The sequence below is a fragment of the Brachypodium distachyon genome, chromosome 1 (assembly GCF_000005505.3).
Source record: "Brachypodium distachyon strain Bd21 chromosome 1, Brachypodium_distachyon_v3.0, whole genome shotgun sequence".
Taxonomy (NCBI): domain Eukaryota; kingdom Viridiplantae; phylum Streptophyta; class Magnoliopsida; order Poales; family Poaceae; genus Brachypodium; species Brachypodium distachyon.
This window is the reverse complement of record NC_016131.3, coordinates 32965723-32982413: the sequence shown is the minus strand read 5'-3', so window position 1 is coordinate 32982413 and position 16691 is coordinate 32965723. Positions and strand designations below refer to the sequence as shown.

At 48.5% G+C, this 16691-nt stretch overlaps 3 protein-coding genes across 5 annotated transcripts; 2 read left to right on the top strand and 1 right to left on the bottom strand.

Moving 5' to 3' along the window:
* Positions 1-243: 243 nt before the first annotated feature.
* On the bottom strand, positions 244-2009 carry LOC100843520 (cyanidin 3-O-rutinoside 5-O-glucosyltransferase). The gene has a single exon (XM_003560573.4). It carries the CDS (start codon positions 1843-1845, stop codon positions 376-378), a length of 1470 nt encoding a protein of 489 aa, XP_003560621.1. The 5' UTR covers positions 1846-2009; the 3' UTR covers positions 244-375.
* Positions 2010-3679: 1670 nt separating this feature from the next.
* On the top strand, positions 3680-12609 carry LOC100823548 (3-hydroxyisobutyryl-CoA hydrolase-like protein 3, mitochondrial). Of its 3 annotated transcripts, XM_024455723.1 has the most exons (11): positions 3680-4004; positions 5931-6032; positions 6181-6225; positions 6414-6466; positions 7938-8072; positions 8178-8274; positions 10677-10806; positions 10963-11141; positions 11320-11447; positions 11523-11624; positions 12371-12609. In XM_024455723.1, exons 1-11 carry the CDS (start codon positions 3764-3766, stop codon positions 12467-12469), a joined length of 1311 nt encoding a protein of 436 aa, XP_024311491.1. In that variant the 5' UTR covers positions 3680-3763; the 3' UTR covers positions 12470-12609. The 3 variants fall into 3 exon arrangements, with proteins under 3 accessions (XP_024311491.1, XP_024311477.1, XP_003563690.1); XM_024455709.1 differs by lacking the exon at positions 6181-6225 and having other exon boundaries at positions 3681-4004; XM_003563642.4 differs by lacking the exon at positions 6414-6466 and having other exon boundaries at positions 3684-4004; positions 6181-6245.
* Positions 12610-14314: 1705 nt separating this feature from the next.
* On the top strand, positions 14315-16041 carry LOC100823238 (F-box/kelch-repeat protein At1g80440). Its single transcript, XM_003563641.4, has one exon. It carries the CDS (start codon positions 14531-14533, stop codon positions 15653-15655), a length of 1125 nt encoding a protein of 374 aa, XP_003563689.1. The 5' UTR covers positions 14315-14530; the 3' UTR covers positions 15656-16041.
* The last annotated feature ends 650 nt before the right edge of the window (positions 16042-16691 follow it).

Sequence of the window (16691 nt, the reverse complement as noted above, 5' to 3'; positions counted from 1 at the left end):
TGTGGTTCTCTGTGCGGTCATGTTCCATGGTATCGTGCACGTTTGTAACGGGTTTGCCTGGTTTTTTCTAATCAATTACGTAGATAATTTTCTCTTCCTCTTTCTTAATGGAGTAATAAATTGAGTTGTTCTATGTTCAGATATAACAGGAATTGCTGGCCAGTGTACCAACCGCCTGATATCCAAAACTATTTTATGCTTCGAAGTCTTGGACGATCGCATCCGAAATTTGACCAAGAGCAATGACTGATAAATTAACATTCTCGATTGGTTCACTCTGGCAGTAACAAATTCGCACTGACACGCCGTAGGTATTCCCGTTTGACCAACCAGGCTGAAATCAATGCCAGTATGATACAGACAGAATAGTACACGTCACGCTTGCAAGCCGGTCCCGACGCTGACGCCGCCGCCTCGGACGAACGCCGTCAGATTCCGGTCTGACGAGCCGCCATTCCCCAGAGCGTCCGCGACCGCACGCTTCCACTCCCCCGCCGCCGCGCGCCGCCGCACAGCCTCCTCCTCCCGCATCACCTCCTCCACGCGCCGCCGCAGCTCCGCCGCTCGCAGCACCCCGTCGCCGCCCACCTCGGCGCGAGCCCCGACGCGCCACTCGCGCTCGACGAGCCACGCGTTCATCCGCTGGTCGGACAGCCTGGGCACGCACACCATGGGCACGCCGCACGCCACGCTCTCCAGCGTCGAGTTCCACCCGCAGTGCGTCACGAAGCAGCCCACCGCCGGGTGCGAGAGCACCCGCACCTGGTCGCACCACTCCACCACCATGCCGTCCTTATCGCCGGCGTCCGTCTCCCCCGCCGACGTCGTCCCTTCGGGGTTGAGGAGCTCCGCCTTGACGTCCTTCCGGACGACGCAGAGGTACGGCCGCCCGCTCTCCTCGAGGCCGCGGAGCAGCTCGTCCAGCTGCTCCCTCTCCATCCTCGCCAGGCTCCCGAACGCGACGTACACCACGGAATTGGCCGGCTTGCCGTCGAGCCACTCCATGTACCTGGCGTCCTCGTCCTGCTTGAAGAGGCCGGCCTCGTCGTCTCCGGATGATGTCGGGAGCAACGGGCCGACTGGGAGCATGTCGTATTCTTCTGCCATGGCGGCGAGCGCGCCCGCCTCGAGCTCTTGGCACGTGTTGACGAGCACGGTGGCCTTGGGCGCGTCCTTGTCGTCGAGTGGGTCGAAATCGAAGAGGTCGCGGATGGCGGTGTAGACGCTGTGGAATTGGTCCGAGGGGTCGGTGGACTCGGTGAGGAAGGACGGGAGGTCCCGGAGGGCCAGCGGCGGGAGGCCCGGGAGCCGCACGAGGAACGAAGGGTCATGGCCGTGCTGGACGATCGCGGCGGCGGCGGCGTGGCCACCGCGGAAGTAGTGGTGGTAGACGGCGAAGACGGCGGCGGGCTGGATCCAGTAGAGCGCGGAGTGCAGGCCTCTGTCGCGGGCCACGTCGGCGGCCCACGGGAGGAGGAGCGTGTAGACGACGCGGGTCACGGCGCGGCCGCGGGCCGCGAGCGCGACCAGGAGCTCCCCGACGCTGCGCGCGCCCGCGGCGTGGAAGGACGCCATGTAGCCGTTGAACGCCTGTGGGTCGCTGCTCCTCACGAACCCGCCTTCGGTGCCGTCCGAGAACGGGAGGAGCTCGAGGCGGCCGTCGTCCTGCGGCTTCGTGGTCTCCGGCGGGGGGAACATGCGGCGGTGCGCGGCGGCGGTGGTGGAGAATGTGACGAGCGCGTCGGGGGAGGCGGCGAGGAGGCGCCTGGCGAGGCGGAGCGCCGGCGTGATGTGGCCCTGGAGCGGGAAGGTGAGCACGAGGAAGTGCGGCCGCGGAGGAGACATGGATGCTCTCCTCCTCTGGCTCGATCTGGCAAGCGATTTGTGTTGTGTGGAGGCGTGATCAGAGAGCTAGGGAGTGTTTTTTTCCGTTTTATGCGGACAGGGCAGGGCTGCCCACATCTCGTCAGGTGTCCACGCTCCACAATCTGCAGCTACAGTGACATATCTATTGGTAACCAGGTACGCCACTCGTTTACGCTGAGAGTCCTTTGATTCTTTTTTTTAGTAAGAAGTAAGCATGTACACCACGAGTAGTATCTAGGTCACAGGTGAGCCGATTGTCTTAATCTGAGTCATCCTAATTCCTAAGCTATATCCCGAGCTTCAGATGTACGCTCCCACTTATCCACACATATAACGTATACTCCTAGATAAGAGGTTGTAGCAAAGTTAACTAAGATTGTACTTAAGATAACCAAAGAAAATTTCAGGCGACTGAAAATCATCCGAATTATAAAAAGAAGAAAAGACTCTACAGCCCGACCACCGAAGAGAAAAGAACAAACGTCAAAAGTTGCAATGCTGTGTCATCGGTGCATGGAAGCCAAATCATCATCACTGACCTAAGCTAACAGGCAATCATGCAAGGCAGAGGGCAAGGACGGCGATAGGTCATAGGCGGCCGGCCGATCTGGACACTGGTGCCGTCCTCTCACTGCCGTTCTGACTCCTGATCCAGTCATTTGCGTTTCTTTGGCTTTGATGGTCAAGACATTTGTATTTAGTGTTTGGAGGCTCAAGCACTCATTTTGACAAACTAGTACATGCTCTCATTTTCAATGGGGGCCGGCAGAAACAACCTACATTTCGGATAATAAGGAAGGCATATTGCAGTGGAGGCATCCGACGGACCTCGACCTATGTGGAGTTCAGGACATGTGTAGACGTAGCGTGGGCTTTGATATCTGACGGAGCACACACTCCCAGCCGGCACGATACATTTGAGTGTGACGTGGTGTGGTACCAGTTGGCTTTGAGATCCGAAGTGGGCTTAGCAGATTGGGTGAATATTCTTTTACGTCCCTAACTTGCTGAAATCGGCGGTTAACCCACACTTCCGGTCGGTTTTGGTATCTGGATGAACAAACACTCCCAGAAATTCTTGCTCGCTACCTTCTTCATCTGTTTACTTTCCATTGTAGTCGAGTGATTCGGGATCTAAGATGTTGACAAGGATCTAAGGTTAATGAAGTGATGGGAGATAGATTTATATTATCCGTGTTGATTAAATGTCGAATCTTCCTAAAAATAAATACTTCATCCGTTCATGATAAGTGTCGAAAAATTAGTAACATAGGTCCATGCCTCTCGTCCCGTTCCCACTTTGTTGCAAGCTCCAGAGGCCATGTGTTGCAAAAAATCTCACATTAAAGGCATTACATGCACTGTCATAATACACGACGATCACCCTGTCCCCTCTTCCTTGACGTGAAGGCCAGTGGCCCTAAATGTTGAACAGTTGCTCCTGCATTAAGCATACAAACGCTTGCGTGTTACACAAGGAGACAAATTAGTACGAAAATGAAGAGATCGATCATGAAAGAAGAACGTTCTAAATAAGAATCGTAGAATCGTGCTAACATGACATGGCAAGATTCACCACACCAAAGTTGTGACAAAGTTTTCATATGTCAAAAACCTTTGTTCACAAATCACATAGCATGATAGTAATATAGGGATGTGAGTTGTGACATTTAAAGTGGCGTAATTTCTCACGTGCCAATTTCCAATATGAGAAAGAAAGTACTCTGGACATTTTCCAGTTCAAAGTATGCCACGTTTAAACTTTTTACAAAATCAAATCAAATTATCTCATTGTTCATCTCCATCGGCTACGGCACTTCAGCCGGCGAGTAACCCACTCTAGAAAAATCCTATTACTCGGCTCGGAGCTTCGTCCTCCAGTCTCAGTCACGTCGCTATGCGAGCTCTGCTCTCTCGCATCCCGATCTCAACAGCTTCCTTCTCCTCCTCCTCCTACTCCGTCGCCACCTCCAAAACCCTAGCCCCGAGCCCTATCCTCGTCCCGCTCCGCCTCGTCCGCCGCTTCGCTGCCATGGCCGGCGCCGCCGTGGAGGAGTTCGTGAAGGGCCGCGTCTTCCCCAACGGCGTCGCTGTCATCACCCTCGACCGCCCCAAGGCCCTCAACGCCATGAATCTCGGTGCGAATCGCTCCCGTTTTTTTTTATTTGCCTGGTTGGGTGTGTCATGTGGTGTGATTTGAGCAGGAATATGTCGATTTAGCATGGAGATTCAGACAAACTGTGGATTCATGATTTTACCATGCTAGTTTGCTTGGTTGCAGAGAATTAGGTGAAATTCGTGCTGCACGTTTGGTGAAGCTTTTGAACTTATAGTGTTTCTATAAGTTCCTAACTAGTGCACTGTATGAGATTTTAGTTCCACTTATACATTCGAAGCACTGACTAGATCGCAACCAAAATAATTCGCTGCTAAATAGCAGAGGGTTAAGTGGTTTGAGATCTTTCTTTTTAAGGTAAAGTGGTTTGAGATCCGGATGGTACAGTAGTTGAAATATATAGAGCAAAGTGTACAATTCACCCAATTAAACGGACATGAGCTACACAGCACCAGATGTCGCCAATTTTTTCATATTGCCATTTTCTTGCAATTGTTTGCTGCTTGCACCAGCCTGTTAATCTAGCCACTCCAAGCTGACCTGATGACAGCATGTCCCACATGAACACGTCACACGGGTGCCATGACTGTCTTCTTTCTTGCCGCGCGGTGATCATGTCCCAGTTGATCATGGAAAAGATTGCAGGAGTTGTCCCTATGTTGTGACTTGCGCTTCTGTCCTTGCGGTGCATGAACCTGATGTACAAATCTAGATGCTTGGGTGTAACATGTGTCAATGGAGGTGATGTGAGGTGCAATTTAGTACAAAATATATGTCAAATTTTCCCTCAGCTCCGCTTGTGTTACCAGGTTAATTTAGGTAAAACTGTATGTTTACCATTTGCAGAAATTGTGAATTTACTATTCAGTTGAGGTAATTTGGGAGCCGAGAGAGAGAGGCTAAAGAGATGTGGGGGAGAAAGGTGGACTTTGGAAGAAAGCCTAGGGCAGTTTATGTATGTTTTGGAATGTATGTTTGCCAGTTGTAGAAAAAACCATTGCTTAAATTTCCAGTGGTTCCAGAACAATTTGGATGCAATTTTTCTTAAATTTATGTTATGGAGTATCGGGTCTGACTAAGGCATGTAATGGCATCATCATGGGAAGGGTAGCATGCATATGCTAATCTGAAATTTAAAAATTGACAGTGTCTCGGTGATGAACTCTGTAAAATTCCAGCATTCCAGAGAGACTCTAATTATATTCACGAGATATATTATGCTATGCCTATAGATAGTTATGGTCTTCATCACTCGGAGAAAATGAGATTGCATATATTTAGTTGAACAAAAAAAATCACTTTTGAACTAACATCCTTAGGTTTCTCCACCAGTCTAGGGATATTAACTTTCTTACCCGTATATAAGAAAATTTGGACATGTTAAGAGGCAGGTGTATTGCTAGTTATCTGTAACTCAGAATACCGGCAGAACATATTTTGTTGGATTTACTGCCGGTTGCACGTGCTCTTTAAACTAACCGAGACCTGATGAAATAGAACATGGACTCAACAGAACAATACATGCTGATCATGTTGTGATTGTCAGGTCTGATGCAAGAGTAGATAGGCGTTAAGCCTGACTCAAGGTAGCTCTGGCCTGGGGAAAGAGGGGCAATGGAAGGTAGATTAGTTATTTCTTGCTTGGATGGATGATAATGGATACATCCTGCTCCTTTTATAGGGACGGCTTACTTAGCCCCTAAGGAAAACAACTCTGATTAACGTACGGAAATGTTGGTGTCTTTACCCTTCAGTTTGGTGTCAAGCCTTGGGATGTGAGCTGGAGCACATGATTAAGCAGCCACTAACATCCATATTAATTTTGTTCTCAGAATCACAATATGAATTATGATTATATATGTCCTGTAGATGCTGTCCACTTACATCTATCTCCCTTTGATACCTTATGGCACTCCACTCACATATTCGAGATCTCAAATGAATGCAGAAATGGATCTTAGGTACAAGGCACTACTTGATGATTGGGAAACAAATGCGAATGTGAAGTGCATTCTTGTGGAAAGCAGTTCTCCACGTGCCTTCTCAGCAGGTAAGTTTGTCCTCTACTTTCTCCCCTTCTTTTGATAAAGGGATCCCTTTGGTAAATAAGCTATGCTTTGGATGTTGAACATGATGTATTGCCTTTTTATGTCCGGAGCATTGGATATGTTTTCAAATAAGATTCATGGCCAATGCAGGGATGGATATTAAGGGTGTTGCAGCAGAAATTCAAAAGGACAAGAGCACATCACTTGTGGAAAAGGTCTTCACCTTTTCATGAGTTTTTATTATCTGAGTTTACTTTGAGAACTCATGGTTATTTTATTTATTTATTTATGTTCAAAATTTTATGCGGCATCGGTATATGGTGTTGGTTATTGCTTTGCTCAAACTTGCATGGATAGTGACTACTGCTTAGTGTGAACTGCAGGTGGGGATGTGAAGAGACTTGCTAATGATTGCACAATGCCAGAGATAATAGAGGTCTAGTAATAGCATGGCTAGTGCAGTAATGCCTTCTTGGACATAGCTTCACACTGCTTGATGGAAAACGTTTTAATGACCAGGCCATTTCTGTTATAATCTTAAAAACTGTGGCCTTTTTTTGTACATGAGAAATGGGTTGTACTTTTGGAGTAGAGTTGAAATTGCAGTCCAATCTGAAGGGACAATTGAACATAGTTAGAATTTGAACTCCAGAACCAACTTCAAAGTAATGCAATATCCCAAGCATTCTGCAATGTTCTGAATTTGTATTTTACTAGTACTATTTTACTCATCGGTGCATCCGAACATTGTGTTGAAATTTGCTTTATAATTAAATTCATACCATTAATTCTACCATGTAACATATGAATTAAAGGTCCTATTGGGATGAGATTATTGAAATTGAATTTCCAAGAGGAAACTTGAGGATACCAAACAAAACTGTAAATCCAACAGCCTGTACATTATCAAAAACCTGACAGTGATGTGGTATTTTATTGGTCAATTCATATTACATGAGTAGTTATAGAACAAACAGATATATAAGCATTCCGTTGGTCGATTATCATAACATTAAGAAAAGAAGAAGAAACCAAGCTGCAAGCATTCTATTGGTTTATTCTACATGGAAAGTGAAGATAACAAGTTATAGTTTCGATATACTGATGCTCATTTCTTCCTGTTTTGACTCTTGAGTTGTGGAATGTGTGCATATATTCCAAACAGATTCAGTTATATATCACACATAAGTCACTATCTATTGGCTTAACACTCTCTGCTTCTCTTACACTTACAATCTAAAAATTACATTGTAAATATAATTATGCTCACTTCTTTACAAGTACACAATAAATCTATATATTTATAGTGCTGAGATTTTGTAATGTTTAGCTGGTTTACAATGAACTTAACTGCTGTATTACTGAGAACTGAGAAGCACCCGCTGTATCTTGTTGATATTGGGGGTTCTCCATTGATGGCTTGAATAACATATACCTTAACTATGGTTCTATGAACCCCTCTAAAGTTTGAGGAAATGAAAGCATTTCTGTTCGTCGTCTCAGGGCTATACATCCAAACTAAGTAGACCTTACTAGTACCTCGTCTTGTGCTCCTCGGTCTGTTTCTTTTTGTTGCATTGGTAGCAAATGTGATTTTGATGTAGTGTTGATTTGTATGCTTAGCTGATTCAAAATGACCTTAAACTATTGAGAAAAGCCATATACATCTTACTATTGAATAAACTAATGTTGAAAGACATGATTGAGCTGGTCTTTCACTCTTACTAAATCAGTGACACTTACTATGGATCGGAGGGAGTAGTACATTAGCTTGTGACTTGTGAGTGCTCCTTGGTGTGTTTTTAGGTGTTGCATTGGTAAATGGAAATATTTATGGTGTTATCATGTCCTTTGTGAAGCATATTGTTATCATTTGCATCACTACGAGATACACTGTTCCTTTTCAGGTCTTCACAGCCGAGTACTCTTTGATTTGTAAGATACATGAGTATGTAAAACCCTACATTTGCTTGATGGATGGAGTGACCATGGGATTTGGAATTGGATTGTCAGGACATGGCCGCTACCGTGTGATTACCGAGGCAATTTTGCTTGTCACTCAGTATTCTATTTATTTTAATTTGTTCTATTTTTTACTTTTTCATTATGAAGACTTATCATGTTTGTCCGATGTGCTGTTGTTACAGAGGACTCTCCTGGCCATGCCAGAAAATGGTATTGGCTTGTTCCCAGATGTTGGCTTTGCTTACATTGGTGCAAAAGCTCCAGGAGGGGGTGCAGTTGGTATGCTTCTGTATCTGCCCCGCCCCCTGCAGTAATTCATAAGTGGTGTCTTCAGCTACTAATTCTGTGTTGTTTTATCATCGTCGAACTTTTCTAACTTGATAGTGGAATGAACTTGGAATGTTCTGGGATAACTAGGCTGAACTACTCTAAGAAATCTGAAATAAACTCTTGATTCAAATTTTTGTCTTCTTCCATACACCATGGTCAGGATCTTATAGCCGCTTACTGAGGAAGGAACCTGAGGAAAAGTTGACTTGGGAAACACCCTTACTTACTAAGGAAGAAACCTTATCTCGTGCGCCTACCCCCCTAACTGCTGCATGCTGGAAGTCTTCTTCTTGTTGGTCGAGGTCTGCTATACCCTAAGCTGGATTCAACTTGAAGCTGGATCCGCACTCTCCTAATCTCCAAGCCATGACCCACATGACATCCTAATTGGATAACTAGGGGACCAAACAGCTCTCGCCTCCTCGACATGCAGCTCGTCGTCGAGCTGTGGTGGTAGCTATGGCTGAAGCCTGAGGAAGCTCCACAGTGACGACAAATAACAGTGGTGCCGCTCCATGACCTTAGAATAGAAAGAGCGGAGCCACACTTGGTGCTGTCTTGTACTTGGAGCTGAATATACTTAGTGTACTGGAGCATGGAATGCAAGAACCCAACCTTTATGCACAATGCACATGCAGTCCATCAGCACAATCAGTGTCCTTCCTGCCTGATGGACCCATCAAGCTGGCCCAAGTGGCAACCCTCCAATGTACACTGATGCTGCTACTCTTAATTTCTTGTTTCTTGGCCTCTGCTACATCAGGCCGTAGGCCGTGGCCCCAGCGTTACGCCTCCGCTAAAGCCCAAAAGCTGCCGCTGTAGCCGACACGCTAGACAGCACCTCCTCTGTTGTGACCTGCTGTGTAGGAGTTGCTATCGCTGCCATTGGAAGCAGCACCGTTGTCTTAAAATCAGGAGGATCAGGCAGCAATTCCATCCACGATTGTTCATTTCCCCATTGTGGAAGCAGTCATCTGTGCCACGAGGAACATCAAACCTCCATGTCGAGCCGCGCTGCCATCGACAATGCAGCGCGTGGCATCAGTATGAGCGTGGCAGGCATCATTGTTAGAGGGTGGAGCACTGCGGCCATCAAGCGAGTAAGTTGTGCAGTGGTTGTCGATGCAGACCACCCCACCGTCGTGGCGGATGTGGGCATTGTGGTCACTAGTTCAGCTTAGTGCGACCCCTTTGTCGTTTCTGCCGCTGCAGGGAGAGCTGCACTGCTGCTGCTGCTGCTGCTGAAGGTTGTGCTGCATGCATAGGTGTTCTGCGCGCCACCACTACATCAGGGGGACCGGGTGGCTCCTCCATCCTCCGGTGCTTCTTTTGCTGCAACCGTCCACTTGCTTGACGATGGCTGGCCTGGAGTCCTGGCAGTACGGCCAAGGCTACAGATAGATTGTTCTGCAATACAGCAATAGGATTGAAAACCCTGCCGCTTGCCATCGATGGAAGATCAGCTGTTGGCTCTGATACCAAATTGGAAGGATCTTGGATCATTCAGGGATAACTAGGCTAAACTACTCCAAGAAAGACGAAATAAACTCTTGATTAATTGCTTTGCCTTCTTCCATACATCATGACCAGACTCTTATAGCCAGCTATGCGTTGGGAAACACACAAACTTGCTGAGGGAGGGACTAGAGAAGATTTGGACTGGGGAAACACACTAACTTACAAAGGAAGAAACCTTATCTCCTACTTCTGCATCCAGTGCCTACCCCCTAACACCTAACTGCTGCACGCTGGAAGTCTTCTTGCTGGTTGGAGGTCGGCTGCACCCTAAGCTAGACCAACTCCCTCCTAATCTCCAGTCATGCCCCACATGACATCCTGATTGGATAACTATGGGACATAACACATAGCCTCCCTGCCTACAATCCTTCCAGATTCTTGAATTTGATACACTTCTATCTATCTTGATCTTCACACCTCGTTTTGTTTTCTGTTGTCTCCATTCGTTTTCTTTGCAGGACTGTGGTCTCACTATGTGTGTGTTTTAAGATGATAATTTTTAGTGGAGCATAATCAAGTCGATTTAGTGAACATTCTCGGTTTTCTTTATTCTGGAATGTGTTCGACAGTTCTAAATACTGCATGCAATGCAAATCTTGTTCAATTATAGTGAATGCCTGAATGGACAATATGACAGATCATTGTTTATGCCCTTTTTTTTTTCTCTTTGCTTGATCTTTCTATTAAAACTCCTACGGCATTGTTCTGGCTTTTGTCTGTTTTTCTGAGAACAAACTATGTCCCCACATGGGTAAAGTGTGTTTATATCACACAATGATACTTCTGTACTTTAGTTCTCTTCACTAACCAAAAGCCACATCTGCCACTTTCAGGAGCCTACCTTGGGATGACAGGGAAAAGGATATCTTCACCTGCTGATGCTCTGTTCATAGGTCTTGGAACTCACTATGTACCTTCTGGGGACTTGGGGTCGCTCAAGGAATCCCTCTTGAGTGCTAACCTGTGCGTTTCTAAATTTTGTTTGGCCAAAACATCCTAAAAGTTAGCAAATAAGATAAAAAAGTTATAACTATCTTTCTATTATTCATCGATATATTTCTGTAAAATATTGGTGGTATACTGGTATCTTGACATCTGTGTTTTATCGTCTTTTTGCAGCACTGCTGATCCTCACAAAGATGTCGAAACACTCCTGGCTGGGTACAAGAAGGAGCCAGAGACAGAGCCACAACTAGAAAAGCTTTTACAACATATTATTTCTTCTTTTGGTCCTGATAAATCAGCTGCTGAATCTGTTGAAGAGCTAAAAAAGTGTAGCCAAAGTGGTGATGCTGCAGGTAATCTTCCCCGAGACGTCATCTTTTAAGGCACCAAAATAACACTAATGTAGCAGAACCTGCCCACTGCATCTTCGTTTGAAGAGGGCCTGGGTATACAAAAATTAAATCTAGTACAGTACTGCCAAGAGAAGAATGACTTTATATATGTACTTATTCTTTCCTTTGTTGGCTTCAGTGGCAGAATGGGCCAATGATGCTTTAGCAGGACTTAAGAAAGGTGCCCCATTTTCTCTTTGCCTAACACAGAAGCATTTCTCTCAAGTTGCATCAGCGTATGGGAACAATGGACACGGTCTATCTAAGGTAGGCTCTGGTATCTTGTACAGTTGAAGTTACCATTTCTGTTACATTGCTAATTCTGGAGTTCGCTGTTTTCAGTTGGCTGGTGTTATGAAGATGGAATATCGCATTGCCTTGAGGTCATCAGTTCGAAATGATTTTGTTGAAGGTGTACGTGCTGTCTTAGTTGACAAGGACCAGGCAAGTTATCTATAGGGTTTCAGTCTCCTATTTCTTAAGTTGTTTCGTCCAGAAGGGTTCTAATGTCCACCAGACACATACTGTTAGATGTGTGTGATCTATGCTCTGAACCCAGAGGATGTTGAACCAGTTAGATCATTCTCCTTCCCGATACCACGATAGGACCACATGTGCTGGCGCAAAAACAGTATCCGGGAGAGAGAGAGAGAGGGGGGGGGGGGGTGCTATGGGATACCGGATACCTTGTCATCAATGTCTTGCAAACTGGGTGTAAGCTCTGCACAAACGGTAATTACATTTAAACTTTGGCACAACTTGGACAGTTGTTACCTTTCAAGATGAGGTACAAACTACAAAGTATCTTTGTTTCCAATATAGAAAGTAAAATTAAGATGCAAGGCACATTGGCACAGATCAAATATATATTTGTGCCTTTTACTGAAGAGGCGGCATATATTGTGCATTTATGTTTGTACCAGGGAAGGTTATCTAACCTAAATCTAATACTTCCTCCGTCCAATAAAGGTTGTCTCAACTTTGATTTAATTTGAATGCATCTATACACTAAGTCATGTCTAGATACATCCAAATTTTGTCAAACTTGAAACATCTTTTTTTGGACGGAGGAAGTAATTTGGGGTGGAACGATGTAAATCTAGCATGATAGTGGCTCATTTAACTTGAAGGAATATGGATCAGTATCATTGCCCCTAATCCTTCTATTGAATTTGCTTCCCATTTTGCAGAATCCAAAGTGGAATCCACCAACTCTGGAAGATGTAAATACCGATGAGGTTGAATCGATTTTTGAACCATTAGCTGCTGAAGCTGAGTTGAATGTATGATTTTCTACAGCAACCCATAATGTTACTACTGCCTGAATATTCCTTAGTATTTAAGATATTACAAACATGAATACTATACCCATCGAACCAATAAATAAATGCTTGAAATACAGTATCTGAAACCAGTTGAAGTATCGCCATTTGATTCAGTCATTTCTTTGACCAAAACTGAACATCAGGATTCGGGTTTGCCTTCTGCGGTGCCACTGGCCAGCGTTTCATACCATATGACATGTGCCATGTCTATGTTGTGTAAGAACCAGAGGCATTAGGACCTTTTTGGAAAAATTAACACTGGGACTGAAAAACAATGGTTCGGCCGGCCGAACCTAGCATACGCATTAACGCATACATATCTACGAACTGATGACCCTTCTGTAAAAAGGAAACCCAAACCCAGACCCCAAACCCAGACCCCAAACCCAGACCGGGACAGCGACGTCGCGTCGGCCCTGTTGTCTCAACAGAGATCTTCCGTCTCCGGTCTCCGCGCGCAATCCCGGCCCACAACGGACTGAAACGACCGGCTCTATCATCAGGGGAAAACGTAAAGGAGACGACGGGGTGGGCAGTGGGCTCCCGTGCTGCTGTGGGGATAAGGCTGACAAGTAACGAAGGGGCGGCGCCGCGGCGAGATGGGGGGAGCGGAACGGAACGGGAATGATAGCACAACTTGACTGATTGTGAACGCGAGTTGGGACGTGGGACGAAGGAAGGGCCGCATCGCACGAGGCCGATGGGACAACGGATGCGAACTGATTCCGGCCGGTACGCTATACGTGACCATGCATACCCGAGTAGTACTTGGTTCGAAGCGGGAGCTCTATCCCGAGTAGTATCATTTCTCTGAGCAAGGGACATCGCATGCACCCATGAATTTCAATTCAACAACAAAAGAAATCGTCCAAGATAAGGGATGAGCTGAGAATCACTCTAGACGCGACCAGCTTCCGATCAAGGGGGCAGGGACGGCCTGCGGCTGTCGTGTCGTGTCAACAACAGGCGTATGGGACTGGAACGCCGGCAGTGCCGGAACGGCCCCGACTTGCAACCGTCCAACCGTCCGACACATGGCGGAAGCGGATCGACCTGCGCTCGACAGCCCACCTCCGGTCTCCGGTCTTCTATTTTTCATATTGAAACTCGTACCGCATCCGAACCGGACACATGGATCATCCATGTGGTGCAGCGCTACCGTTGCTTTCTATCCGTGTTGGGCGCAGGCCGCACATCTTCCACAACCTTTGCTGCTGCTATCGGTAATAATGCAACTTGTCTCCTCCAGATTTTTTTTTCCTCTTGAAAACACCTTGTCTCCTCCTCCCGATGCTCAATCAACTGCACGCTGCACCGGCATGCGGCATGCTGTATTTGCGACAGAAACTGCTTCTGCTGCTGCGAACAAAAGTTTCCCAGAGGACTACGCGTGTTCGAAGCACAGGGAAAGTTCTGCATTCCATTTTTTTTAGTTCGTCAAGTAAACCAGTTCGGATGCATGTGTATGCGTACAGCACACAGTTCATATATCTCCAGCCAGGCGACGATATCCTTTGGCACTGCTTGCTTGTGAACCTAATCTGTCTCAACTAGATGCAACCTTACGAAAAAAGAACATCAGCTAAACGCATGGTACGTACTCTAGGTCCAGGATAAGCGATAAACCTCAGAAAAATCCATCTTATCCTCTTCACTTGTGCCGCCGCCATACCACATATGGTCGCTTCGTATAGCACGGCAGTCGTCGCCGTCACGAACCGCAATAAAAATCTAGAAGAATCCAACCCCACTCCAGTCAGTACGCGACGATAAGCTCCAACCTCCAAATCGCAAATCTATCAACGGATTATTCCCCTGTTTCCTCAGCCTCCAGCATCCCGTATAAATACGCGGCGCCCCGCTCCCGCCACTCGCCGCACACAAGAACATCAACACGCAGCTCTCAGAACAAATCAAGAAAAGAAAGCTCTCTCACTCATCCCCTCACTCGTTCCTTGCTCAGCTCATTTCCAGCACGCTGCGTTAGTTGATCAGAAGCGCGTTGGCCATTAACTGGCAGCCGCAATGAGCGAGCTGATCCCTGGGTTACCGGAGGAGGTGGCAAGGGAGTGCCTCATCCGTGTGGGGTTCGACCAGCTGCCGGCGGTGCGGCGCATCTCGCGGCAGTGGAAGGAGGAGGTCGAGTCGCCGGACTACGGCCGCCTTCGCCGCGCGGAGGGGCTGGCCCGGCCGGTGCTCGCTCTGGTCCAGGCCCAGCCGGAGCCCGTCGAGCCAGGCCCGGCCCACAAACACTCGTCGGCCAACGGTGGGCCGGCGAATGACTACCGAATGGTGCTGCTGGACCCGGCGGAGGGCCGATGGGCCCCGATCCCGGTGCTGCCCGGCCCAACCGGGAGCCTGCCTCTGTTCTGCCAGGTGGCCGCGGTCGACGGCGAGCATGGGAGGAGCAGGAAGCGGCTGGTGGTCGTCGGCGGGTGGGACCCCGACACGTGGGCGCCCACGGACGCGGTCCACGTGTACGACTTCCTGACCGGCGCGTGGCGCCGCGGGGCGCCCATGCCGGGCCCGCGCCGGTCCTTCTTCGCCTGCGCCGCCGTCGGTAAGGCCGTGTACGTGGCCGGCGGGCACGACGAGGAGAAGAACGCGCTCCGGTCGGCGCTGGCGTACGACCCGGACGCCGACACGTGGGCCACGCTCCCTGACATGGCGGAGGAGCGAGACGAGCCGCGCGGGCTCTGCTTCGGCGGCAGGTTCCTCGTCGTCGGCGGGTACCCGACGCAGGCCCAGGGCCGGTTCGCGGGCTCGGCGGAGGCCTTCGACCCGGCGACATGGGCCTGGGCCCAAGTCCAGGAGGGCCTGCTCGAGGACGGCGCGTGCCCGAGGACGTGCTGCGCGGCGCCGGGAGGGCAGCGCATGTACATGCTCAGAGACGGGCAGCTAGTGGCGCGCGATGGCGGCGGCGGCGCGTGGCGCACGGTGGCGCCCGTGCCGGAGGACGCCCGCACCGCGTCGACCGTCTGCGCTATCCCCGGGGGACACGTCGTGGTCATCGGCTCCGGGTGCCACGGAGGCGAGCAGACCGTGTACATGCTGCGCGACGTGGCCGGGAAGCCCGCTTCCTGGGCGCGCGCGCCGGCGCCGCCGGAGTTCTCCGGGCACGTGCAGGCTGCCTGCTTCCTAGAGATCTGAACGCTCAGGCGCATGTACAGAATCATGCATAGATGTAACTAAACAGGGGCGTTTTCGTGCGCCATGTCTCGAGTTTTGCGTAGCAACCATGTAAATAAGGAAAGGATGGTTAAACGAGTAAAGAAAGATAATGTAAGTGCCATGGAAGAAAAGGACGGTAAACGAGTCCAGAAAGATAATGTTCGTCAAAGTAGTTTGTGGTCCCGCTTATGTTTTTTATTTTGCTACAACGAGAGGTGTAGAAGATGGAGTTGCTCTACTCCAATTGGGGTGCCCATTTTTGTCTGTTCTTGTTCTGCTGGAACATTTTCGGAGCTTCTGGACGGCAGAGCAGAGCTCTTCTGTTCTACTCCAAAGGAAAAAAGATTCTATTTCGAGAGTGAAAAGTTCAGAAGCTTCTGCAACGGCTTATCCAAACTTTTTTATTAAAAAAACGGTAGGATCCAGATTTTTATTCATTAGCAGCGAACTTAGCACAAAATACAAACATTAAAGACTCCGAATTACAAACAAGTCCCTGGACTTTGCAGAAAGGACCCTGCAAGGGGATGAAGAAACGCAATTGGGTCCTCAGCTCCCAATCGGAGATCTCCTCGCCGTCACCGGGGACTACGCCACTTGGGACGACGAGGCCGTCGCAGCAGGCTTGTGCAACCCACCAGTCGGGAGATGAAAGGATGGCCGCCTTTCGACTAGCAGATGCAGTGGCACGGCGAGAGCCGGCACCGAATCTCCTCCACGGTAGCCACCGCTGATGAGATCGACCACAAGAGGAAAGTTTCAACCTGCCTCCTACAACTCGCTGAAGAACCACCTCCATGGTGACTGCAACAGCAAGAGGAGGAGCCGAGTACTACCTGGAAAGAAAGGACTTCGAGATTATTCTGGAGGTTGTCAACGACCCTCTCAGCAGCGACCTTCCATCGGCCACCACCGGGATCTCCGTCGCCAAGCGCCGCCGACTGCTACTCGCCCACGGCCACGGACCTCCTCCTAACAGCATATCGCCACACCTCGGCATCAAGCCAACGACCCC

Excerpts from the sequence above, each read along its gene's own strand:
- LOC100843520 (XM_003560573.4), bottom strand. The coding sequence starts at position 1,845 with ATGTCTCCTCCGCGGCCGCACTTCCTCGTGCTCACCTTCCCGCTCCAG.
- LOC100823548 (XM_024455723.1), top strand. The coding sequence starts at position 3,764 with ATGCGAGCTCTGCTCTCTCGCATCCCGATCTCAACAGCTTCCTTCTCC. Across the intron at positions 6,033-6,180 it reads TCCACGTGCCTTCTCAGCAG|GGATGGATATTAAGGGTGTT; the intron begins GTAAGTTTGTCC and ends TGGCCAATGCAG. Across the intron at positions 11,448-11,522 it reads ATGGACACGGTCTATCTAAG|TTGGCTGGTGTTATGAAGAT; the intron begins GTAGGCTCTGGT and ends CGCTGTTTTCAG.
- LOC100823238 (XM_003563641.4), top strand. The coding sequence starts at position 14,531 with ATGAGCGAGCTGATCCCTGGGTTACCGGAGGAGGTGGCAAGGGAGTGC.